Source organism: Tauraco erythrolophus, chromosome 6, assembly GCF_009769465.1.
Source record: "Tauraco erythrolophus isolate bTauEry1 chromosome 6, bTauEry1.pri, whole genome shotgun sequence".
Classification (NCBI taxonomy): domain Eukaryota; kingdom Metazoa; phylum Chordata; class Aves; order Musophagiformes; family Musophagidae; genus Tauraco; species Tauraco erythrolophus.
This window is the reverse complement of record NC_141470.1, coordinates 47,209,906-47,235,553: the sequence shown is the minus strand read 5'-3', so window position 1 is coordinate 47,235,553 and position 25,648 is coordinate 47,209,906. Positions and strand designations below refer to the sequence as shown.

General features: G+C 43.8%; 1 protein-coding gene across 1 annotated transcript in view; it reads right to left on the bottom strand.

Moving 5' to 3' along the window:
* The window catches only part of TTLL5 (tubulin tyrosine ligase like 5), a 148,163-nt gene that overhangs the window by 114,826 nt on the left and 7,689 nt on the right, over positions 1-25,648 (bottom strand). The window contains 6 exon segments of the mRNA XM_086614127.1: positions 19,831-19,915; positions 20,211-20,280; positions 22,290-22,372; positions 22,913-23,043; positions 23,612-23,718; positions 24,583-24,665. Coding sequence (XP_086470253.1) covers positions 19,831-19,915; positions 20,211-20,280; positions 22,290-22,372; positions 22,913-23,043; positions 23,612-23,718; positions 24,583-24,665 — 559 coding nt within the window.

The following is a 25,648-nucleotide window of genomic DNA, read 5'->3' as shown; positions in this document are numbered from 1 at the left end:
AAGATGTGAGAGGGAGAAGGGTACGATAGGATAAAAGTAGATTATCTCCATGATCTAGGTACAGAGTTGTAACTTGATAAGCTTTTTATTTTCCTCACCTCTCCAACAGACAGACAGATGTAAGCTATCCATACTCTCTTTCCTCAGCTATCCACCTTCATTTTATGTGCACAATACCAGGACAGATTGCAGATAAAACTAACACGAGAGGCAATGTAGGCCTGGTGAATGAGGAGGGTGCCCTGGTGACAGAGGATAAGAAGGCGGCAGAGTTACTGAATGCCGCCTTTGCCTCAGTCTATACTGCTGGAGACTATCCTGATGAGCCCCGGAACCCTGAGGCTCCTGAGGAAGTCAGGATAGAGGAGGAGTCTACCCTGGTTGATGAGGACTTGGTTAGGGACCAGTTAAGCAACCTGGCCATCCATAAGTCCATGGGTCCTGATGGGATGCACCCACGGGTGCTGAGAGAGCTGGTGGATACCATTGCCAGGCCACTCGCTATCATCTTTGCTAAATCGTGGGGAACGGGAGAGGTGCCTGAGGACTGGAGGAAAGCGAATGTCACTCTGGTCTTCAAAAAGGGCAAGAAGGAAGACCCAGGCAACTATAGACCGGTCAGCTTCACCTCCATCCTGGGAAAGATAATGGAACAACTTATCCTTGGTGCTGTCTCCAGGCATATCAAGGATAAGAGGGTCATTAGGGGCAGTCAACATGGCTTCACTAAGGGGAAGTCGTGCTTGACAAACCTGACAGCCTTTTATGAGGACATCACCCAGTGAGTGGATGATGGTAGAGCAGTGGATGTGGTCTATCTTGACTTCAGTAAAGCATTTGACACAGTCTCCCACAGCATCCTCACAGCTAAACTGAGGAAGTGTGGTCTGGATGATTGAATAGTGAGGTGGATTGTGAACTGGCTGAAAGACAGAAGTCAGAGAGTAGTGGTCAATGGGACAGAGTCCAGTTGGAGGCCTGTATCCAGTGGAGTCCCTTAAGAGTCGGTACTGGGACCAGTATTGTTCAACATATTCATCAATGACTTGGATGAGGGAATAGAGTGCATGGTCAGCAAGTTTGCTGATGACACTAAACTGGGAGGAGTGGCTGACACACCTGAAGCTGTGCTGCCATTCAGAGAGACCTGGACAGGCTGGAGAGTTGGGTGGGGAGAAATTTAATGAAATACAACAAGGGCAAGTGCAGAGTTTTGCGTCTGGGTAAGAACAACCCCATGTACCAGTACAAGTTGGGGACTGAACTGTTGGGAAACAGCACAGGGGAAAGGGACCTGGGGGTCCTGGTGGACAGCAGGATGACCATGAGCCAGCAATGTGCCCTTGTGGCCAAGAAGGCCAACAGCATCCTGGGGTGTATTAGAAGGGGTGTGGTTAGTAAGTCAAGAGAGGTTCTCCTCCCCCTCTACTCTGCCCTGATGAGGCCACAACTGGAATATTGTGTCCAGTTCTGGGCCCCTCAGTTCAAGAAGGACAAGGAACTGCTTGAGAGAGTCCAGCGCAGGGCCACAAAGATGATGAAGGGAATGGAGCATCTCCCTTATGAGGAAAGGCTGAGGGAGCTGGGTCTCTTTAGCTTGGAGAAGAGGAGACTGAGGGGGGGACCTCATTAATGTTTATAAATATGTAAAGGGTGACTGTCATGAGGATGGAGCCAGGCTCTTCTCACTGGCATCCAATGATAGGACAAGGGGAAATGGATAGAAGCTGGAACATAGGAGGTTCCGCTTAAACATGAGGAAGAACTTCTTCCCAGTAAGGGTAACAGACACTGGAACAGGCTGCCCAGAGAGGTTGTGGAGTCTCCTTCTCTGGAGATGTTCAAAACCTGCCTGGATGTGTTTTAGGTGGTCCTGCTCAGGCAGGGGGATTGGACTAGATGATCCTTTGAGGTCCCTTCCAATCCCTAACATTCTGTGATTCTGTGACAAGAGTATAGTACAGGTAATACTCTTGGAAGGGAATCTGGAGCATCTGGCTGTGCAATGAAGTTAGTGTCCAGAAAAGAATGCATCCCGGATTTGTTTTATTAATAGTCATCTCTCTTCATCATTCCCCTATTATTTTTCATAGTTCAGAAGAAGCTGAACTATACAAGGACATCTAACAAGTTACATATAAAAAAATGCTTCCTTTAGAAAGAACTGCCAAAAAAAAAAAATCTAATTTCTCAGTGAAAATATAGCCACTACTGCCCTCACTTAGTAGCCATTTTGAGAAATATCTCTCTCTCTCCACAATAACTATGCCAGAAAATCCATGAGGATGCTCATCATATTAAATTTATCCTTAAATGTACAGGTGGGAGTAGGGGGAAAAAAATCTTCTAAGTGGCACTTGCCACTAACTCTAAGTGGCCAGCTTAAAAATGTGAAAAAGATTTTGCACCGTACTTTTCTAAGCTTTCACTACATATGAAGTCAGAGCAGCTGGCAACAGAAAAGAGTGTGGAAGTTTGGATCCCCCTTCCACATATTTCCATAGCTTAAAGTATTTGAATTCCTTTTCAGTTTAACTGTAAGTTTCCTGGATTTAACACTTCTGTTTTGAAAATAGTGACAACAGCCCTATCATATATTTTGTTCTTGATATCATCATCTCCACCTTAACAATCATTTATTGGCAGCATACTGAAAGCATTTGTTGGTAATATGCTTTCATTCAGATTCTGAAAGATACTGAGCACAAGCAGCAAGGTATTTCACAAAGTCATAGCTCCCTTGACACTTTGAAGCAGAGGGCAATGAGGTTCACTATGCTCATCAGCTTCTTATTTTTTTAATTATGCACATAATCAGAAACATGAGGATATGAAACCATCGCAGACATAGACAATACTTCTAAGCAACAGTATTTCTTTATCTTGTAAATGCTTGCATTAGTTTCCTTCTACAGAGACTGTCCTTAATTATTAGGTGCTCTGAGCTCCATGCCCATAGAATTTACATTTCCACAGGAACTGATTATTCAGAAGGGATTTTAATATGTTCTAGAACTCTCAGTACATAAATTTGCTCTTCTACTACAACGCTGTCATCTTAAAGGATATCATGGGCCAGTTCTGCAATGCATCACAAAAAAATGCAAAACACTAAATGACTCAAATCTACTATCAAAAAACCACAAGCTTTAAACAACAGAATCAAATGCAGCTTAAGACATTCTCCAAGAGCTGGTTTGACAGCCTTACTAGCTTCATGCTAAATGCAAGTCTGCAAATGGAAAAGCCAAGTTATTTCTAGAGCCTCTATGAATAGCCCCTGGATGTTAGAATGGTGACAGATCACAAATATAACACTGTCAATAGCCCACACCCCTCACACTGTGCTTTGCACTTGCTTGGGATAGAAGAGTGTTACTACCACTGAAACACCAGTTACTATTACCTTCAGTATCCTAATAGTTCTACAGCTTTTCATACCATACTTCACTGTGTTTCTCTCCCACTGTAGTAACAAGGCTACTCACCAACCACACTTGTTCTCTCCAGGAAAGACAAAAGACTTGAATGCTACAAAATGCTTTGCTTCAACAAAAATTTACAGGTTATTTTTAGAGACACTAAGGTCATAGGAACAGGCCTTAAAGTAGGAAACTTCAATGCTTGTAAAATCTTCTAGCTGTTAACCTGAGATTAGAATAAACTCTTGAGAAATTGTGCTGGTTTTGGGTGGGATAGAGTTAATTTTCTTCACAGTAGCTACTATGGGGCTATGTTTTGGATTTGTGCTGAAAGTAGTGTTGATAATGCAGAAGTGTTTTAGTTATTGTTGACCAGTGCTTACACAGAGTCAAGGCCCTTTCTGCTTCTCACATCACCCCATCAGTGAGTAGACTGGGGGTGCGCAAGAAGTTGGGAGGGGACACAGCTAGGACAGCTGACCCCAGCTGACAAAAGGGATATTCCGTACCATATGACATCATGCTCAGCATATAAAGCTGGGGGAAGAAGAAAGAAGGGGGGGGACATTTGGAGTGACGGCGTTTGTCTTCCCAAGTAACCATTATGTATGATGGAGCCCTGCTTTCCTGGAGATGGCTGAACACCTGCCTGCCGATGGGAAGTAGTGAATTAATTCCTTGTTTTGCTTTGCTTGCATACGTGGCTTTTGCTTTATCCATTAAACTGTCTTTATCTCAATCCACGAGTTTTCTCACTTTTACTCTTCTGATTCTCTCCCCCATCTCTTCTTGGGGAAGTGAGCGAGTGGCTGTGGAGCTTAGCTGCAGGATGGGGTTAAACCATGACGGCAATCTTACAATCTTTTAGAGGATTATTTCCTTTCTGGAGCACTCTCTTTACTGATTTCAGTCCTCTCTTTTCCGATTTCATTTTGAGCCTCCTTCTTTTTCAATTTCATTTTGAGCCTCCTTCTTTTTCAATTTCAGGCCACTTCTAAGAATAGAATATTTATCACCTAAAAGATAAGGGCCAAGATCCTAAAAGCAATTTAGAAACTATATGGTAAGGTGGCACAGAAAATTAAGGGTGAGCCATATGTTTTCCCAGTAACACAATTTACCACAAGCACATGCTGCAACATTCTGCACAAGCTATTTTCCTAAGCACTAAGGCTTCATGCCCAGGTATCTCATATTGCTATAATCCAGCCAAAGAGTGATGAAGGCACAAATAACTGAGGCCAGGTCATCATCTGCCAGGATAGGACTGTTTCCTAGCCAAAGCATTACTTGTGGATGCTGCTATGTGGGAGCCTGCAATCAGCTAGGAATCCAAGAGTATTCCTAAACTGGAGGCTGGACTATCTGCATGCGGAGGTGCATCTTCAGCCAAAGGAGACTATTTTAGCTTTTTGAAGAGTTTCACATGATATCTTCTGCTCAATAACACCACCTCTTTCTTGCTCTGCTTCAAGCAACTCTTATTTTCTCCCACTGTGATCAGATCCTGTCCAAGTTCTGGACTACTCCACAGACTTTGCAACGCAGAGACCAACACACTTAACACTGCTGTATATTGCTGGTAGTTAAGTTTGTGTGGTCTGAATGGTTCTACAACTGGATCAATACTGCTTTAAATTCTTACAAAGAATTTTCTGAGAAGACTTGTCAAGTGAAAAAAAAAGGGATCTAGGAACAGGTGAAATTTTCCACTATTAGTCAGACAGGAAGGTTTCCTGCCACTTTAGTGCATTCTTCTGACCCCACCTCTTCTAAACCAGTAGTTCTTCTTACTAACAATGTGGAATATTATAGAGGTAACCAAGAAAGGAATGGATGTCTGTTCTGTATCCACCATCAGAAGGACATCCACTCTGTTTTGGCCTGAATTCAGATTTGCTTCCTCTTTAACACAGGTTCTAACCACAAGTTTTCAAAGTTGGATTTCTTCTGTCTTGACTGAACTTTTATCTGCCAATGGACTTGGAGGGAAGGCACACAGGCAGAGGATGCAGGAGGAATGGTCCCCTATCACAGCATTAACCCGGATCACCTCTGTGATATGTATTACACAGAGATAATAAGCACCTTCTCCTGTCTTGATGTTATGTACTGCTTGTATTCACTGTCTAAATTGAACAACGAGTGATATCAAAGATAATCACTTTCATTAACTTGTTTTCCTTGCCTTACTGCACTCCCATTCTCTCAAAGATCCTCCCTTTCTAACCAATCTTGTCCTTTTAAAAATCTGAGGAAAGCGTTGAGAAAGTTAAGGACACCTACTACCACAATATACAAGAGATTAGATTCCAAAAGCCTCTAAACAGAAACATTGTGAGAGAGCTTCTACTCTAAAACTAGAGCTGGAAATAGGAAAGGTTAAACCAAGGTTGACTCTGCACTGTTCAGTTTCCCCACAAACTGCTGCCAGCAATACAACCTCCCAGGCAGAAGAAGCAGCAGCAACCATATTGTGAACAGCCCTGGCAGCCTCCCTCCGGCTGTCCTTCGCAGGGCAGAGATGCCCTTCATTTCTGAATTTGAAACTTAGAATAGAGAAGTGACAATCGCACATTCAATTGTTCTGACACACATGCCCATGTCTCAGTGGGTCACAGCCAAGTCACACAGGTGCACACCATCTCGCATGAAGGCAACAACCAGTTCACTTTACCAGCAACTACACACTGCTACAGAGCTTCACCTTCAACAACAGCATGTTTGCCTTTCCTCTGGCTACACTTTCTCTTGGATCGGTGAGGAAAAAAGAGCAAGCAAAGGCAAGCAGTAGGATGGCAGTAGTAGCAGCAGGTGGCCTGGGCAGCAGGAACAGAAAGTCAAGGGAGAAATCCTTACTAATTCCTTCAGACTCTGAAAGTACTCTCAAACTCCAGACTAATAGTACGTCACCCAGAGGCATCCCAGCTTCTGCAACCCTGTCATGCTTCAGACTTCCCCTGTTAAAAATCACCTTTGGCATTCAGATACTGACAGATTACACCCCTCCCTCCTCATCTTGTAAGAGGTCACTGTAAGCCCAATAAGCAAGCTTAAACTCCACCTTCAGTAGGCCACCCACTCCCAAAAGTGACATGCAGCACTTTGCCCTGTTGACCTAGCAATCTACAAAACATGTCACAGAGCCCACACTTATCTCTAGAAATCCCCAAATCTTTCACATCACACCAAACTTGGTGGCCCCTAACCCACACCCCTACACTGCCTTAACCCAAACAACATACCCTTTTACTGTCACGCATTCAGGCAGGACAATACCCGAGGGGTTGCACACTGTTCTTCGCCTTATCCCCAGCATTAGTTCAGGAAATGAATTGACCACAAGGTAAAGTTTGTCATATGCAAGTCATTTTGGAAATACGTAAACTGGCTTATTAAATATTTACATAAGATGTTACATGGTTTTGCATGAAACTTGGCAGCTCTGGAATGCTTGAGACTTCTAGCCAGGGCCTGGGAAAGGAGGAGGAGAAGGGGAAAGATCCTGGAGTGGGAAGAAGGAAAGAATAGTTAATCCCTGTTCTCTCAAACAAGTGCTACAGAAAAAGCACACATTATGACAGCCTTTTCCATGACTGCACACAGAATTCCTGCCTAAACGTCCTGGAAATAACCAGTGTAGTGTTTCTATAAGCACGCTCCTCACATTTTATCCTTAGAGTCACTTTCTCAGTGCCTTTTCCCTTCCCTCCCCATGCACTAGACTTTGGCTTCCCTGTTAGTCTATTAGCTGCCACTTTGTTGAGAGAACTAAGGCCACATAGAAAGCTGTTTGCACCATTCAATTCTCTTTATGGTTCCCATGAACTGCTGTTAAAATCAGGATGAAAAGAAACAAGTCACCCTAAGGGAAATGTTCAATGGATTAGAACTGGTAGAGGAGAACTACGGATATTTCCATTCTTAACACTATCAAGGTCTGGACTCCAAAATGACACCTGGGACCCAGTTCCCTTGCAGTACAGGACAGAAAACAAAGGTCTAAGAGACGGTCACAATTCCCCTATCTCTAACATTAATATCTTCCATAGCATGCACTTGATATGTCAGTTAGAAACTGAGTATGAATAGGAGCCTGTGCTGAGTTTATGTGGCAGGGGTTTGGTAGCGGGGGAGAGGCTGCAGAGATAGCCCCTGTAAGGAGATGCTAGAAGCTTCCCTGGCTCCAAAACCAGTCAGACCAGTTTCTGGCCAGGGCCAAGAAAATCAGCACCTCTGTGAATAAATATATTTAAGAAGGGGACAAAGAAAGCCACACCATGCAGGACCTGCAGCAGAAAGAGGGGGGAGGTGGGGGGCCTGGTCCCCAGCCTCCCACATGGACACTTGCCCATGCTGGGCCACCACTTCTGAACTGATGATGGCCCCAGTGGTGCAGGCTGAGGCACTCCAAAGTGCCCCACACCAGGGTACCTGCTGGGTGGAGTTCATTCCTGCCAGGACTGCTGTGGTTCATCAGGCCAGTCTGGCCTGGCACAGCTGCAGTGGAGAGAGGACTGAGATCCAAGAGAAACAGCTATGCAGACACCAAGGTCAGTGAAGACGGAGCGGGAGGACGTGTGCCAGAGCTGAGATTCCCCTGCAGCCTGTGGTGAGATGGTAGGTGGCCTCTCTGCCGCCCATGGGGATTAATGGTGGAGCAGAGACCCACCTGCAGCCGTGGAGGACCCCAGGTCGAAGCAGAGATGCCTCCACCCAAAGGAGTTCACAGAGGACTGTCTCCTGGGAGAAAGGATCCCATGGTGCTGGAGATCAACAATGGAGCAGAGATGCATCTGCAGTCCATGGGAAGCAACCCTACGCCAGGGCAGGTGGCTGCATGCTAAGAATCTGTGACTCCATGGGAAAAGCTTGTGCTGGAAGAGCCTGATGGGCAAGGACTGGATTCTACAGGAAGGACTCAGAGAAGTTTGTGGAGAACTGTTTCCTCTGGGAGGAGCACGGGAAGACGGTAAGGAGTCCTTCCGCTGAAAAGGAAGGAGCAGCAGAAAGAGTGTGTGATGAACTGACCTGCAATCCCCATTCCCCGTCCACCTGCACCACTGCAGGGAGGAGGTAGAGCTGGGAAGAAGAGGGAGTGGGGGAAGGTGTATTTAAGATCTGGCTTTGTTTCTCATTATCCTCTCTGAATGAGCTGGCAAGGAATTAAATTGATCTGTCCCCTAGCTGAGTCTGTTTTGCCTGTGGCCATGGTTGGTGGGTGATCCCTCCCTGTTCTTATCTCGATTCTCAAGCCTTTTGTTCCACTTTTCTGCTCTCCACCCCACCAAAGGGAGGTGGGGAGGACTGAGTGAGCAGCCGTGTGGTAGCTTAGCTGCAGGCTGGGCTAAATCACGACAGAGCCAAAGCCTGTAAGGGAACTACTGAACATAAAAAGGAGTTTTGGTAACATGTCTATGATGGCAGAGTATCTAACCAAAGCTGGATAAAATTATTCAAACAGTTCTATGTTAAAGAACAAGATCCAGAAGCAGTTTTACCAGATGTCTGCAGGGACAGGAAAAAAAGACTTATTTTCCTTTATCTTTTCATAACAAATTTGCAAGTTTTCAACTTATGCACTGCTGTTACCAGGACTTTGAACCTATGGAACATAAAGAAACATCATGCGTGTGACCTAGCACTCACACAGGTTGCCCAGAGGAGTTGTAAACTCTCCCTCCTTGGAGATATTCAAAAGCCATCTGGACATGGTCCTGGGCAATCAGCTCTAGGTGGCCCTGCTTGAGAAGGGTGTTGGACCAGATGATCTCCAGAGGTCCCTTCCAACCTCAGCCACTCTACGACTCAGTGAATGTCTTCTGTTTCTCATATCCTCTAGTTTCTCATCTTGCACACTGTCACCAAGAGTTGCCCAGCCTCTCTGATTCATTAGTATGCTGTTCCTGCGTGTTAAGTGCAACAGTAGGGTCATATAATTTTACCCAGAGACTTGCTATGCCTGCAGACCACCCTCTGCTACCCAAAGACAGACATAAAGGACTGGGAAGGGTGGGCGGTGGGGAATAATTTGAGGAACATGAAAGATGAGGAGGACTCTATAGAAGAGATCAAAAATTAATTTGCTAGTTAGTATTTAGCTATCTTTCCTTCAGAATTTCCTAAAATATGCCATCAAAAAGACAGGTTGCTGAAGCCAGTGAGACACACTTCTTTTTACTGCAGAAGAGCAATATGCTATGTCATTATTATAACTACATCACTGCAAGATATACATATATTGCTCAAGGAGATGTTTTTCCACCTCTTTTTTTAAATAGCTCTTTCAACCAAAAGAGCAGTTTTGATGAAGCTCAACAAGACTTGACTGTTGAAACTCTTGTCCAAGGACTCTAATTAAGGGCCACATCATATACCACAGACAAGTGTCTAGCTACCTGCCTTGGGAATTAGATTTAACAAAGGGCATCACTAGGTCATGACTTAAATATATGTAGTAAAAAACATAAAAAAATATTTGTATTACATATATGAAAAAAAATACATAGTAGGCTTCCTTACAACTCTAAAACAGTAGCAGCCTGAGGTCCAACTATCCCATTTTAGAGAAGAAAATTCAAGCTAAAAAACACAGTCAAAAATCAGGTGACAGGTGTCTGTATAGACAGTAAATTTCTATTAAAAGGCTTATATAGATAGACAGACAGATAGATCTTTCCCCTCAGTGATTCAAACCTTGCTTATCTTAATTAAAAAGCAAGAAAGCATCAGGGAGTCTCCTGGCTTGATGCGCTATCCACTAGTCCAAAGTCCAGTGGGGATGTCTAGTGAAAAACACTGCTCCACAGCTTCTGTGTGAGGCAACATCTACCAAAGTGGTTGTAGTCTGATCCCAGGTGCCCATGCAGCAGTGAGTTGTGCTCCCTAACAAGCAGAGGTCTGCCAGGCAGGGGTTACTGCACAGGATGTGACCAGCTGTGGCCTAAGCACAGCCTGTGAGGTAATGTGAATTCCTTGGCTCAAAGCGAGCACCTGAATTCTTTGGAAACCACAGGAATCCAGCACAGAAAGGTAAATATCTCAGCAGAACCAGTGCTAATTAGGAAGGCAGGCTACTGAACGGGGAGGCACTGCAAGGCTCAGGCAGCAGAATGGCAGCCGGTGGCAGCTGCTGGGAAGCCCAGCTGTCTGCCCCTCCATTATGAGAAGCTCTGTGTCCCTCTGGAAAGTCTCCCCCAGCTGCTGCTCCTTGGGCCCTCTGCAAGAACATTTGGTTTTCAGCTCAGTTTTGTCTTTTAAAAAAAAAATAAATCTATTTTCAAATTCAGTGTAAATCTGTTTAAGAAGTTCCTGCTGGGCTAGGACCCTTCCAGCCATTCAGGCTCAGAGATAAGGCTGCCTAAACCGGGTGGTTTAGGCAAAGAAGTAGGCTATAGAGAATTCTACCCAAAAACAAGAAGCCATTTCAGTATGAATTCCTCACACCATTTGTCAAGTCCCCATTATGTCCACAGGCACCAAGCAAGACAGGTCCACCAGGCTCCCTTCTGTCCCACGAGGAGGTACACAGAAGAAGGGAAAGTCAGACAGGAGAGTGAAAGAGACATCCCTAGTTGGCAAAATGAGGAAGGCTCACAAACAGCGCAAGCTATTCCTGGCCCCATGTCCTCTTCAGCTGTACTTCAAACACAAGTCAGACTTGTTTCTCTCTCCTTGCATGGATGCCCCTCCAAAACCCAGCATAATCCACCAATTCAGCAGTTGGCTGTAAGAGCAGCCTTGGGACTTGCACATAACTAGGCTTGGTGAGTCACTTTCAAAAGCATGTCAGAGTTTGTAATTAAGACTGTGGTTTATTAACAATGCATCTCTTATTCTTACTAGGATATAAAAGGTATGTCAATAAATACATTCCATCATATATTTGGGAAGTCTCAGGAAGTCTCAGATAAATACAACTACCTACATCTTTAACATATGATCAGGTGCCTGAGTTACACCCTCAGGCAAGCTTGGTCCAGGCTTGCCAAGACCATCTTGTTCTCCCAACCTCTCTACCTTTGATGCAAAAGTCCCAGCTACAGTTCTCCAGGCTGTATATCACAAAAGGCCACTCTAGATTATAATTGTCCTTTCCAGCACCAAGTTACTAAATATCTGCCAATTTAACAGATGTATAGCAGCACACTTTGCCTACTTTTTTTTTTTAAATGTGTACTAGGAAAGTGTTTGACAAAATATTTTTCAATCCAACAGACAAGGATCTAAAGTCACCCAGTGCTGCTTTATGCCTGAAGCACAGCTTCAGTCTTGTTTCAAGCCTCAAGAGGGGAAAAAAACATCCACTCCCTCCAAACAGATCACTGAATATCCCCAAATGACTATTAGCAGCATTTCTTCTAGAGGTGAATTAGGCCCAAAACATGGAAAAGGAGGTTTGACAGAGTTTGAGGGAGGCAAGACCAAAAAAATAGAATTGTAACGAAAGATGAAAACATAGAGCACGTTCACCAATACCGTTCTTAGTAACTCTCCAGAAGTCTGTTACCTGGCTCTGCTGACCTAAGGCTCTGTCCCTATTAAATACAGCTTATTCCATGAGTGGTGGGGTGGAAACAGCTACAAAAGGAACCTACTCAACATCAGCACTTCCTAAATTGTACTCAATATTCTTTTAGGAGATAAACAAGAAAAAAAGCTTTAAGGTCAGTATCTTCCCAAAAAATTGTATTAAAAAAAAAAAAAAGAGAACTTCGGCTAGGGCAAACCAAATAGTTATTCAGTGCTTCCAGCACAATAGCTGAAGGCTTTGCTAGACATCTCTGGGTACGTACCCTTCACATCTTCTTCAACAGAAACTTTTTCTTCACTCTTCCACATGAAAAGTGAAACACAAGTTACACATGCTGAATCCATAATCCCTTTCTTCTCCTCAGCACTGAAGCCTCAAATTCCACTCTAGATTATGTCATAACAAGTCTATCTGTGCCAAGAGAAATCAGGTCTAAGAAAGTATCTAGTCAAATATCACAAACACATATTATACCAAGTATGCTCCTTTCCAAGATCATTACATCTTATGGTTTCCTGATAGCACTCCTTTTCAGATAGAGACCACCAACTTTACTGAGTCAGGTTCCTCTTCTACTTGGAATATGCAAAGAGTAACATGGGAGGGGAACACTACCTTTCAGACAAAGAAAAAGGATAAAAGAAAATTAAGATAACAACCCAGAAGAGGTCACTCTGACTACACTTCAGAGACTACCTACCTTTAGAAAACAAACTCAAAACATGGAAATCACCATCATGCACCACAAGTACTAGAACAGGTTCTGAAAATAGATTCCTTTGTTCTAGGTGGGTTTCCCCTTAGATTGCTTCAATATCACCATTGATTCCAGGCCCTGATTCTACCTCCCAGTTCTCTCCTAAAAATTGCTTCTCCTTTTAAGCAATGTGGGGTTTTCTCCTTAAGTAAAGAAGAAAACAGTTTCCACTCCCAAAGGTTAAAGCACTTCCCCCTCCCCACACAGCTGAAGTTTTGTCACAGCTTTAAACCAAAGCATTACACTGTGTGAGGCAATAAAAGGGTCTCCCCCAGCATGTAACTCGCACTGTTAAATGGAAGGCAAAAAAGCTAAATAGGAAGCCAGAATCCAGTAGCTCCAAGTTCCTTACCTCTCACCAACTCAATTTGCAAATCCAGGGTATGGGAAAAGTCCAAATCGCTAAAGCTAAAGACCACTGGTGCCATCTGGAGGCCATGCAGAACAGCCCACGGAAAGTTTTCTGCCAACCTCTGCTCACACTTGAGCGTTGTCCGCCAAAGAGAGCTTGCCAGCACTTGCTGCACAAACATACCAAATCTACAGCCACAGAAGAAGGGAAAGTTTAAGAGTAATTAAAGCTATTGGTTGCAATAAATTTATACCTATCATGTGAAAGCATTCAACTACAAGTGTGGCCGCAAGCCTTTAGCCATAGCTAACACTTGATCCAAAATTGCTGTGGGCAGTTTAAGTTCAGTAACAGAACTAGAGTTACCCTTCAGAGTCAGGACTGTCCTTAACCAGAGATAACATCTCATTATTCATAGAATCATAGAATGGTTTGGGTTGGAAGGGATCTTAAAGATCATCTAGTTCCAACCCCTCTGTCATAGGCAGGGAAACCCTCCACTACACCAGGTTGCCCAAAGCCTCATCTAGCTTGGCCTTGAACACTGCCAGGGATGGAGCATTTACAGCTTCTCTGGGCAACTGGTTCCAGTGCCTCACCACCCTCAGAGTGAAGAATTTCCTCCTTAGATCTAATCTAAATCTGCCCTCTTTCAGTTTAAAGCCATTGCCCCTCGTCCTATCGCTACACGCCCTTGTAAAAAGTCCCTCTCCAGCTTTCCTGTAGGCCCACTTTAGGTACTGGAAAGCTGCAGTAAGATCACCCTGGAGCCTTCTCTTCTCCAGGCTGAACAGCCCCAACTCTCTCAGCCTGTCTTCATAGCAGAGGGGCTCCAGCCCTCGGATCATCTTCGTGGCCCTCCTCTGGACTCGCTCCAGCAGCTCCATGTCCTTCTTGTGTTGGGGACTCCAGAGCTGAATGCAGTATTCCAGGTGGAGTCTCAGGAGAGCAGAGAAGAGGGGCAGAATCACCTCCCTCAACCTGCTGGCCACGGTCCTTTTGATGCAGCCCAGGATACGGTTGGCTTTCTGGGCTGCCAGTGCACATTGCCGGCTCATGTTGAGATTCTCAAACACCAGCACTCCCAAGTCCTTTTCCTCAGGGCTGCTCTCAATCCATTCTCTGCCCAGCCTGTACTTGTGCTTAGGATTGCCCTGACTCATGTGCAGGACCTTGCATTTGGCCCTGTTTAACTTCATGAGGTTCACACAGGCCTGCCTTTCAAGCCTGTCCAGGTCCCTCTGTATGGCATCCCTTCCCTCCAGCGTGTCAACTCCACCACACAGGTTGGTGTCGTCAGCAAACTTGCTGAGGGTGCACTCGATCCCACTGTCCATGTCACTGACAAAGATGTTAAACAGCACCAGCCCCAATACTGACCCCTGAGGAACACCAGTCATCACTGGTCTCCACTTGAACATCAAGCTGTTGACCACAACTCTTTGAGTGCAACCATCCAGCCAATTACTTATCCACTGAGTGGTCCTTCCATCAAATCCATGTCTCTCCAATTCAGAGACAGGGATGTCGTGTGGGACAGTATCAAATGCTTTGCACAAGTTCAGGTAGGTGGTAGAGTACAATGGGATGAAGCCCTGGAGGGAAGAGGGGCACAAGAAAGCTGGTTAATATTCAAGGATCACCTCCTCCAAGCTCAGGAGTGGTGCACCCCAACAAAGAGGAGGTCAGGAAGGAACACCAGGAGGCCTGCATCGATGAACAAGGAGCTCCTGGACCAACTCAGACGAAAAAAGAAGGCCTGCAGAGGGTGAAAGCAAGGACAGGTAGCCTGGGAAGAATACAGAGCAATTGTCTGAGCAACCAGAGATCAGGTTAGGAAAGCTAAAGCCCTGATAGAGTTAAATCTGGCCAGGGACATCAAGGGCAACAAGAAAAACTTCTATAGATATGTCAGTGATTAAAAGAGATCTAGGGAAAATGTAGGCCCTCTCCGGAAGGAAACGGGATACCTGGCTACCCGGGATATGGAGAAGGCTGAGGTTCTCAATGACTTCTTTGCCTCAGTCTTCACTGGCAAGAGCTCCAACTGCACAGCCCAAGTCACAGAAGGCAAAGGCAGGGACTGGGAGAATGAAGAACCGCCCTTTGTAGGAGAAGATCAGGTTCGAGACCATCTAAAGAACCTGAAGGTGGACAAGTCCATGGGACCTGATGAGGTGCATCCACGGGTCCTGGGGGAACTGGCAGATGAAGTTGCTAAGCCACTATCCATATTTCACAAGTCGTGTCAGTCTGGTGAAGTTCCCAATGATTGGAAAAAGGGAAACATAGCCCCCAACCTTAAAAAGGGAAAAAAAGAAGACCCAGGGAACTACAGGTCAGTCAGTCTCACCTCTGTGTCCGGCAAGATCATGGAGTAGATCCTCTTGGTGTCTATGCTAAGGCACATAAAAAATAAGGTGGTGATTGGTGACAGCCAACATGGCTTCACTAAGGGCAAATCCTGCCTGACTAATCTGGTGGCCTTTTGTGAGGAGGTTACAGCATTAATGGATAGGGGAAGAGCAACTGACATCATCTACCTGGACTTATCCAAAGCATTTGATACTGTCCCATACAACATCCTTGTCTCTAAACTGGAAAGACATGGTTTTGATGGATGGACCACTGAGTGGATAAGGAATTGGCGGAATAGTTGCACTCAAAGAGCTGTGATCAATGGTTCAATGGCCAAGTGGAGACCAGTGATGAGTGGTGTTCCTCAGGGGTCAGCACTGGGGCCAGTGCTATTTAACATCTTTAATATCCCATGGACAGTGAGATCGAGTGGACCCTCAGCAAGTTTGCAGATGACACCAAGTTGTGTGGTGTTGTGGACATGCTGGAGGGAAGGGATGCCATCCAGAGGGACCTTGCCAGGCTGGAGAGGTGGGCCTGTGAGAACCTCATGAAGTTCAACAAGGCCAAGTGCAAGGTCCTGCATGTGGGTCGAGGCAATCCCAAGCACAAGTACAGGCTGGGTGGAGAATGGATTGAGAGCAGCCCTGAGGAAAAGGACTTGGGAGTGCTGGTGGATGAGAAGCTCAACATGAGCCAGCAATGTGCACTGGCAGCCCAGAAAGCCAACCGTATCCTGGGCTGTATCAAAAGAATCGTGGCCAGCAGGTTGAGGGAGGTGATTCTGCCCCTCTACTCTGCTCTCCTGAGACTCCACCTGGAATACTGCATTCAGCTCTGGAGTCTCCAACACAAAAAGGACATGGGCCTGTTGGAGCAGGTCCAGAGGAGGGCCACAAAGATGATCCGAGGGCTGAAGCACTTCTGCTATGAAGACAGGCTGAGAGAGTTGGGGCTGTTCAGCCTGGAGAAGAGAAGGCTCCGGGGTGATCGTACTGCAGCCTTCCAGTACTTAAAGGGGGCCTACAGGAAAGCTGGTGAGGAGCTTTTTACGAGGGCATGTAGTGATAGGACAAGGGGCAATGGCTTTAAACTGAAAGAAGGGAGATTGAGATTAGATCTAAGGAAGAAATTCTTCACTCTGAGGGTGGTGAGGCACTGGAACCAGTCGCCCAGAGAAATTGTGGATGCCCCATCTCTGGAAGTGTTCAAGGCCAGGTTGGATGAGGCTTTGAGCAGCCTGGTCTAGTGGAAGGTGTCCCTAGCCATGACAGAGGGGTTGGAACTAGATGATCTTTAAGATCCCTTCCAACCCAAACCATTCTATGACTGCATCCCATGGGAAGGACTCCTGTTGGAGAAGTTCACGGAGAACAGTCTCCTCTGGGAAAGGACCCCACGCTGGAGCGTGGGAAGAAGGTAAGGAGTCATCCCCCTGAAGAGCAAGGAGCAGCAGAAACAACATGTGACGAACTGACCTGCAACTCCCATTCCCCATCCCCCTGCACCACTAGGGGGAAGGAGGTAGAGCCAGGAAGAAAGGAAGGATGATTTTTTTTAAGATCTGGCTTTGTTTCTCATTATCCTCTCTGAAGTGATTGGTAATGAATTAAATTGACTTTTTCCCAAGTCAAATCTGTTTTGCACATGACCATAATTACTGAGTGATCCTTCCCTGTTCTTGTCTCCAGCTTTTTGTTATGTTTTCTCCTCCCCATTCCACTGGGGTGGGGAGGAGTGAGCGAGTGGATGCACGGTGCTCAGTTCCTGGCTGGGCTAAACCATGACAAACTATTACTGGGAACAGCAAGCACATATTTTCCAGGAACAAATCACATCTGATGCCTCCTGATTGCCTTCTAAGCAATCATCTAGGATGACATGAATGGTTCTGGGGATAAAGGAAGTGTAGTGGATGGCATGGCTCAAGACCTGAGCACTCAAATGGCCCCTGCAAAGCCAGAGGAATGGGCAAACAGAACACTCATGAACTTTAGCAAAAGCAAATACAAAAGTCTTACAAGTGGGAGGAATAACCCTGTTCAACAGTACAGGCTGGATGGGCAGAAATGGCTCAGCAGAACAGACAAGCAGCCCTAGTGGACAACAGGCTGAACACTGAACTAGCAGTTTGCCTTTGCAATGAAGGCTAACTACATGCTGGGTTGTATCAACTAGTGTGTAGCCAGTGGGTTGAGGAAAGTGATTAGTACATCTTACTTGTGAGTGTTTAGCAAGCACTGGACACGCATCTGGAACTTATGTGTCCAGCTATGAGTCTCCCAATATAAGTATTGACTAAGTGGTACAAGTGTGGCAGAGAACTATTAAAACAGGCTGAAGAACATGATATACAAGGAGAAGCTGAGGAGAAAAGGATTGTTTAGCCTGCAGATAAGAAAGCTAAGAATAGATCTAACTGCTATGTTCAACTCCTTAATGCATGGCTATATAGACAGAATCAGACTTTTCTCAAAGGTGCATAGCAGAAGAACAAGAGGCAACAGTCAAACTGCAACAAGGAAAATTCTTAATAGATACAAAAAGCACACAAACATGCACAGTGAGAACAGTCAAATGTTGGAACAGGTTGTCAGTAAAGACTGTGGAATCTCCATTCTTGGAAGATACTCAGAACTGTATGGTATAAGGCCATAGAGCACTCACCCAAACTTTGAAGAAGGTCTTTTCTGGAGGAGGAGGTTGGACTAAAAACCTCCAGACTTCTCTTCCTACCTAAATAATTTGATGATGCTATCGTAAGGGATTCACTAGAACTGTCTGACCTGTGTATTTCAGTCAAAAGAGTGTCCTTGTTTCCTTCCTCATTTCCTTCCCTAGACCTCTAAAACTGTTAAAAGAAAAAAAAAAAACAAACCAAAACAAAAACCCCAAAGCATACACATCCCCACATACACTTCTCCCCCAAGCAAAACACGTTTACTGTCAGAGATAAAAATGCTACCTATCATGGAATTTGCATGCTTGTCCTCAGATGAGAACACTTGTCCTTTACACACGAACTTTTCCAGAACTAAACGCCTTTGTCCAACAGAACTACCTTTAAGACACTAATGATGGTAGAAATCCTGTTTTGGAGGCCTGCTATGCACTGCTCATTTTCAGAACATCCTAGAAATCCACTCATATATTCACAATCGATGATCTTTTTTCCCTCTTCACTTTCCAGTAACGTGCAATATTAGCAACTAACAATTCAATTGCTGATTCCAAAGAGAAAAATCTTGCATGCCAGGTATGTTTAAGGCTCCTTTTCTAAAATGAATATAGTTGTCAAGTTTTTCACTGACCAAGCTGAGCTATGCCATACTGTCCCCCTTTAGGGAAACAATCTCTTCACATTATCTTTGCAGGCAGAGGCACATTACAACACACCTGAAGGGATCTGTTCATCAATTTAAAGGAGAATACTTCTCGTGGGATGATTATTAATATATCCTTCTGGATTTAGTATCTGCTTTGGATAAAGGTAAGTTGGATTCAGTATCTGCCTAAGTCAGAGCCATGCAGGCTTGAACTCTAGAGATACTCTTTCTGGGTACGACAGATGCGCTTATAAGACAGATTCAACATTGCTTAAAACTGTTGCAGAAGACAGTCCTATGATGTTCTCTTCTCCAACACTGCTACAGTTAAGTTTCTGGTCTGTTGGAAATTCAAAGAGGTGATTATTTCAAATTTATTAGTTACTATAGACAGGTATTTAGCTAAACTTCTGTGATGAAGAGAAACAGGTATTTTTGGTAGACAAGTGTTCCTCCTGGGAATCTTAAGTATCTTTCATTACTTACATGCAAAAGAAAATTGACATTTTGCAGGGTAAGAACAGTTACTCAAATAAACTAAACCCACTTACTCAATACTGTAGAAAATACAGATACTGACCTAAAATTTAGAAGAGCAGTTGAAGTATTAAAACAAAGGCCAATACAACCAACAACAGATCTCCAACTGCTTTAATCTTTAGGATTAAACAGAAATTGAGAAAGTTTAGATTCTCTCCACCTTGGAGGATGGAGAAGAGGCATAAGAGCACCAAGAGTCCAAAGAGGTTTCAACCTGACCTTGAGAATGAACATGCCAGCAACGGTGTGCGAGAATGAACATGCCAGCAACGGTGTGTGTGGCCATTCAACTCTTAAGAGTTGAAAACTTGCTTTATTTATTACATATGTAATAAAGACCCTCACTAAAGATCCTATAATCTATATAAAGAAAACTGATGAGCCACAGCATGATGAAGTATCATGTATTTTAACTCCATAGAACTCCCTAGCTGGCATTTCCTCATTTGCTATTGTGTCACGAGTTCATAGGCAAGCCAAGACATATCTGGATCACCAAGCGTAGGCACATTCAGAAAGTAGAAAGAAGAAACCTCCCCTACCTGGCCAGTCCTTCCTCGTAGAGATAGATGACAAGTGGATCATAGGATGTAACCAGAACATAGAGGCGCACATCGAATTTGAAATCTGAAATAACAGTTGTCAACAGTCAGTGACTGCAAATATCTTTCAGATGTCACATACAGTTGAGGAATTTCAACAGACCCTGAGAGCAATAAATCATTATCCATGGCTGACGTATGTGCCTGAAGATCTCCCAGCTGAAAAGTTTCCAGGTTTTAAGGAATTCTCTAGTTACATTTTTCCAATACTAGTGGAAAATAGATCACTCAATTATTCAACTAAATTCCTGCAAAGGTTGCAGAGATTCTCAGGTGTGGGGTTGGGGTAAGAGAGAAAAGCAATCCCTAAGCACACTCACCATCTATGAGCAGGGGGTTGCTGATGTAACGAGAAACGAGGATGTTGTCTTCCAGGACAATCTGGTTTGGCTAGAGAAGAACAGAGAATCCAAGAGTGAAAAAACAGGAGGCCTAAGGAAGAAGACGACAACGACTAGATCAAACCATCATTTTTTCCAGCCTTTCTCTCCTAAAGCCACTCTGTAGCAACAACCATGTCTGGGGAGGGAGGAAACAAAAACAAAATGAAAAAACACCACTGTCAGTCACTACATACTTAAGGTAATTAGATCCTAATGAGAAGCCCGGGAATTATTACATTGCCAAAAAACCTGCCCATTGAATCTTCTAGTTAAGTGCTCCTTAGAGTAGAATAGTTTTAACAGCCACAGGGCAATGATGTAAAATAGGCAGGAAAAAAACACATCTAAGAAGTGAATGTCATTCTATTTGCTTCCCAAGTGTTTGACCAAACACATGTAGGAGGGGTACAGAAGACACTGGAAGGAGTATGTAACTACAGTTAGTGAAGAAGTCACAAGTGAAGAAAATGACTCCTCAACTTGTGATCTTTATAGCTAGATCCTGGGCTGGTATCCAACCTTTTTGTCTACAGGAGTAAATACCTTCGGCTGAGGTTCAGTTCACAGCAGGGGCTACTGTACCAGGAGGACGCTGCCCTTGTAGCTCATAACAGAAAGCTCTATCTATGACAAATATACATGGCAAAGTCATGGGGGTCTGTTGAAAAAGCTTTTACTTTCCACTGTATGCAATTCTCTCTGGTAACCAGTTTTAACTACTCATACAAACAGTTTCTTGCAAAACATTTGCTTGCCTTCAGTTTGCAAAAGAGCCAAGACAACTTCATCATCCTGCCTTTATCCAATTTTGCATGTATTCAGTCACATCACCAGCATCATGAGCAGGAAGCCTAGGCATACAGAGTGCACATATACTACGTTGAGGGAACAAGCTCAACTTCCCTCGGCACATCACACAAGAGCAACAGCCTGGTTTAGTATGGATCAGAGAAACTGAAAGGTTTGTTGTTTTGCTGGGGTTTTTTTGTTACAGTTTTTAAACACTTTTGTGATGAGATTCTAGAAGACACTCCCTTAATGGCATCACACTGAAGGAAACTGAAGTCTTTGGGCCAAACTAGCTTAAGTGTTTCTGGAACACATATACACAAAGGGAGATTGGTCCCAGAAGGGTCTTTTCCCCAGTTCATGGCCAACTGCCATATAAGCCTGAGCTCGTTCCTCTCTTTCAAGCAAAGAAAAAGCTGAGTGCAGCTCTGGAAATACTTACCTCATACACTTGGCAAATTGCTCCCTTATTTTATGGGAAATGATCCAAGTAGAGAACAGATGAGGCAGCATGACCCTTTCGGTGCAGGGGAGGCTAAAGGGGTTTGAGTGAGTGAAAACAAAATGACTCACCAGTCAGTTTTACTGCTGAGAATATTTATTGGAATCCCCTCATGTGTTTGGCTCCTGCCCAGATGTATTTGTTACCTATGACAATCTAACTCCCTGCAAAGCCCAAAAAGGGCAAAAGACACTATAACCAGCACATTGAATTCAAAGAACCATCTCCATTACACCACAGTAAGCGCACACAGCTCCTCGATTGATTGATACACATCCTACTGTGCCACATAAGGTTTCATTTTAACTGGTCTTTTCCAGGAGGAAGAGGGAGACAAGGGGACTGTTTAGGTTGCTCGGGGAAATGTCTAAGGAGAGTTCTGGGAATCTTCCCAAGGCCAGCCTACTGTCAGCCTCAAGGAGAGCATAATGCAGCATAGCTTCCCAAACTGTGTCAAGGAGCATGAACTTGCTCCTAATAAACTAAGATTTGAAAGGACGTTGCAAGATAAGCACAGCATACAAAGAAATAGATTGCTTTTGGTTACGCAGCATAGGCCCAGGCAGGCTTTGCCTGCTGCTCAGGACTGAACTGCTCACCAATGTATGACTGAAATCCAGAGCAGGACCAGTGTCTGGTTAGATGTTTCCATGTTCCTTGCCTGGAAACTGGCATCATTTTGCAGACAGTGTTACTGAAGAGCAGTCCCTTTGCTGAACACTTACATTGTTTATCAGGTAGACACCTCGACCCCTGGAAGAGGCCACAGGCTTCACTATCCATGGTCCTCTGTCCTTAGAATAGGTATCTGGTTAAAAGAAAACAGCATAAGTTTGAAACGTCTTCCATTTTGCTTATTTACAGAGGAGCAAGAATCAAGAATGTTGCCAACAGTAAAAGCTTTAGAGAACTTCATGAGGAGATCAAAATCTACTTTTTTGATGTCCTATCTTACCCCTTGGGACTCACTGCAGTTATTACCATCCCTGCCTGAAGCCCCTCCTGCTGCTCCAATAGATTCATTTCTCTCCCCTATGTATCCTTTTATCTCCCAGATATTAGTCAGGGATATTGTGAAGTTGATCATCCACAACACTGTCCAGAAAAAAAGCTCAATTCTAGAGCCTTAAGCCCACATCAGCTTCTTGTGGACTTACACAGGCATGGAATAAACAGCAGAAATTATATAAAGAAATCATGGGGGCCTTTTCCACTGTCTTTCTAGCTTTCTCTAATTTTGTTGCCTTAACCAGTGGCATGGTCAACAGGCTGGGATATTAAAAGTAATTCCCTTCCCCCCATACAGTTATTTTACTTTAGGTCTGGGCATCATCAGGCATTCACTTACTGCAGAAGTCCTGGTACTCTGTCGGGAGGATAAAAGTCTGAGGTAAGATATGGAATGTCTTGAATCCATGGGCCAGCTGCATACGACTGACATTCTTGTACAGTCTGTCCTTTCGTGTCAGTTCATATGACCTGAAGATCCAAAATAAGAGACTGACTTTTTTTTTCCCCCCACATAAAAAACCCACATTACAGCAATCCTTCGTCCCAGCTACTAAAGCACATGTAGCCGTATCAGGTGTCTAAACCCTAACCTGCACCTACTCTTCAGTTTTACTGTCTCCATCCTATGGTCATATTAATATCCATCCTCATTTTTAGCACCTCTTGCAATTTCCAAGACAAACTGAAGCCCAGCAAACTGTTATAACGATGTTGGTAAACTTAAAACAGGTGAAACATACTTAGTTACTGTATCCGTAACTAAGAACCCAAAGGTCCAAATACTTTACTTATACCACCAAATAAAGAAAAAAAAAAATCAAAATCCAGTATTGGGGCTACAGACAAACACTTCAACTCACATACTATCTCCCTAAAATTCCAAAGACTATTTAGAATGAAGACAGTATGCGGCACAGGCCCAGTACATTGAGACTTTACGGTATCATGTATAGTTTATTTTTTTAGAGCTATCTATGTTCAGATTTTTGTAAATCATCACAAAGATGTTCAGCAAAACATGGCATCAAGGCCTTACCTAGGGAAATGATTGACTTTCTGAATATCTGTAAGAGAACGCAGCAAGTAGGGCTTCAAGTGTGATCCCGTCCACATGAGATTATAATCACTGCTATTAGGGTGCACCTAAAAAGCAACACAAAAGCACAACATACAAAAACATAGAACTAATGAAAAGCACCATCACTTGTCCTACAGACTGTGAGCTATTGCCTGTGAGAGCAAAGCAATTCTAGTTTAAGACAATCTCCTCCTACATCCATCTCTCATATTAGGGCAACTCTAGCCAGACTCCTGTCCTAAGCCACTGTACAGTGGTGCTGGGAAATAATGACATCATATTTTTCTAAACAAACTTGTGGTTTTGTTCTTTTTATAGACTGGTTAAGCCCAATTTGTAAAGCATTTTAGATTTCTTCACGGAACTTGTGAGAACCAATTCCTTAACTTGGTGTTACTCAGAAGAAAATCCACCATACACACACCCTTCTCAAACTGTCATTAGACGCATATAGGACATTCTTTGAAGTAAGACAAGTGCTAGAAGAGAAACGTGAAACACTACATCAATGTTTCTGTGAGCTTGCAAAGGCTGAGAGATTAAATCCTTCGGATCTTCCCAAAGGTATGAGATGACACTTTAAAAGTAAGTAGACCAAAACCACATGGAAACTTCAGCATCTCTTTTCCCCTAATTTTTGCAGGCTTAAGTCTAAAGGGTATTCCTTTGAGAGAGCAAAATCATGACATGTTTCCTGTTTGACTGGCACAGTATGTAAAAAATAAAAACCAACCAAACCCTCAAGGGGGTCCACAGCAACTGCCTGGTTCTCACTCTGCAGAGAGAAAAAAAAAAAACAAACAAACAAAAAAACAAAACCAAAACAAGCAAACTACAAAACAAAACACACAAAAAAAAACCAAAAACGTAATTATCATCACCACCTCTCAGCCCAGCACAGAATCAAATCTGAAGTTCGTTGCCCTCACCTCATGGAATCCATGGGCAGCCAGAATGCTTCGAACCAGACGGCTGTCTGTTCGCACAATCTTATAGGACAAGCGGTAGCGCTCTGTTTAGAGGGCAAGAGACACGATATTAGAGTCTGCACCTAGAAGAATAAACCACTTACCTATGCTACCAAAGAAGACAGAAGAGCACCATAGGACTCAGGACAGTACAGCTGCACTTAATCCACAGTGGAGCATCCACACAGCAGCAGAACACAACAGGAAAAGGGTGATAGGAAATGCCTGTTCATCTCCTGGGACGTTAACTCCAGTGACAGCACTGAACTGACTTACAGCAATCCTTAGGTATAATATTGCTGCATCACTGAACCCTGTCATATTTAAAATAAAACACAGGACATCCTAACAAATGCCCAGGTATTTTTTTAAAAAACAGCTCTTTATATAGACTGCTTTATAACACTCCAAACATGATTTCAGTTCTTTCTTCTCTGTTCAAGATTGTTATTCCTTGCTAAAAGTAATCATACCATATGCCCTTCATTGACATGGCTAGCTTATATGATCACTTTTTAGACCTTGAAAACTCAAAATAAAACACTGAATTTTTGTTCACATCTCATTCACCTGTACTGCTCTTCAAATAAATAACTGCAAAAAATAGAAAATAAAGTAAATAGGACAAAGAAAGAAAAAGAGAAAATTGCTATTCAAGTAGAAAGTCATAAAAACAAAAGTAGTGAGCAGCACTGGAGATACAAGATAAACAGAAAGCAAGTAGCAAGACTAGAGGCCAGTTATACAAAAGGATGTGGCAATGCATAAAAGAGTTCAAAGCAAGTAGAGGTAGAAATTGCAACGCTAGAATGCGGAATCACTTGGAAAAGGCACTTTACAAATTGGTTCAGTAGAAAGATGAAGATCAAATTAAACCTCAGGAAATATGTTCTCCAAATAAAAGTGAGTCTAAAGAAAAGAGTAAGAAATATCATCATCTAGGACTGGACAAAGCTCAAGGAAATTTAACAAGTTGCACTATTCAGCAGCAGACTTGTTAAACCACGAAAAGCCTTTATCTCCTGCG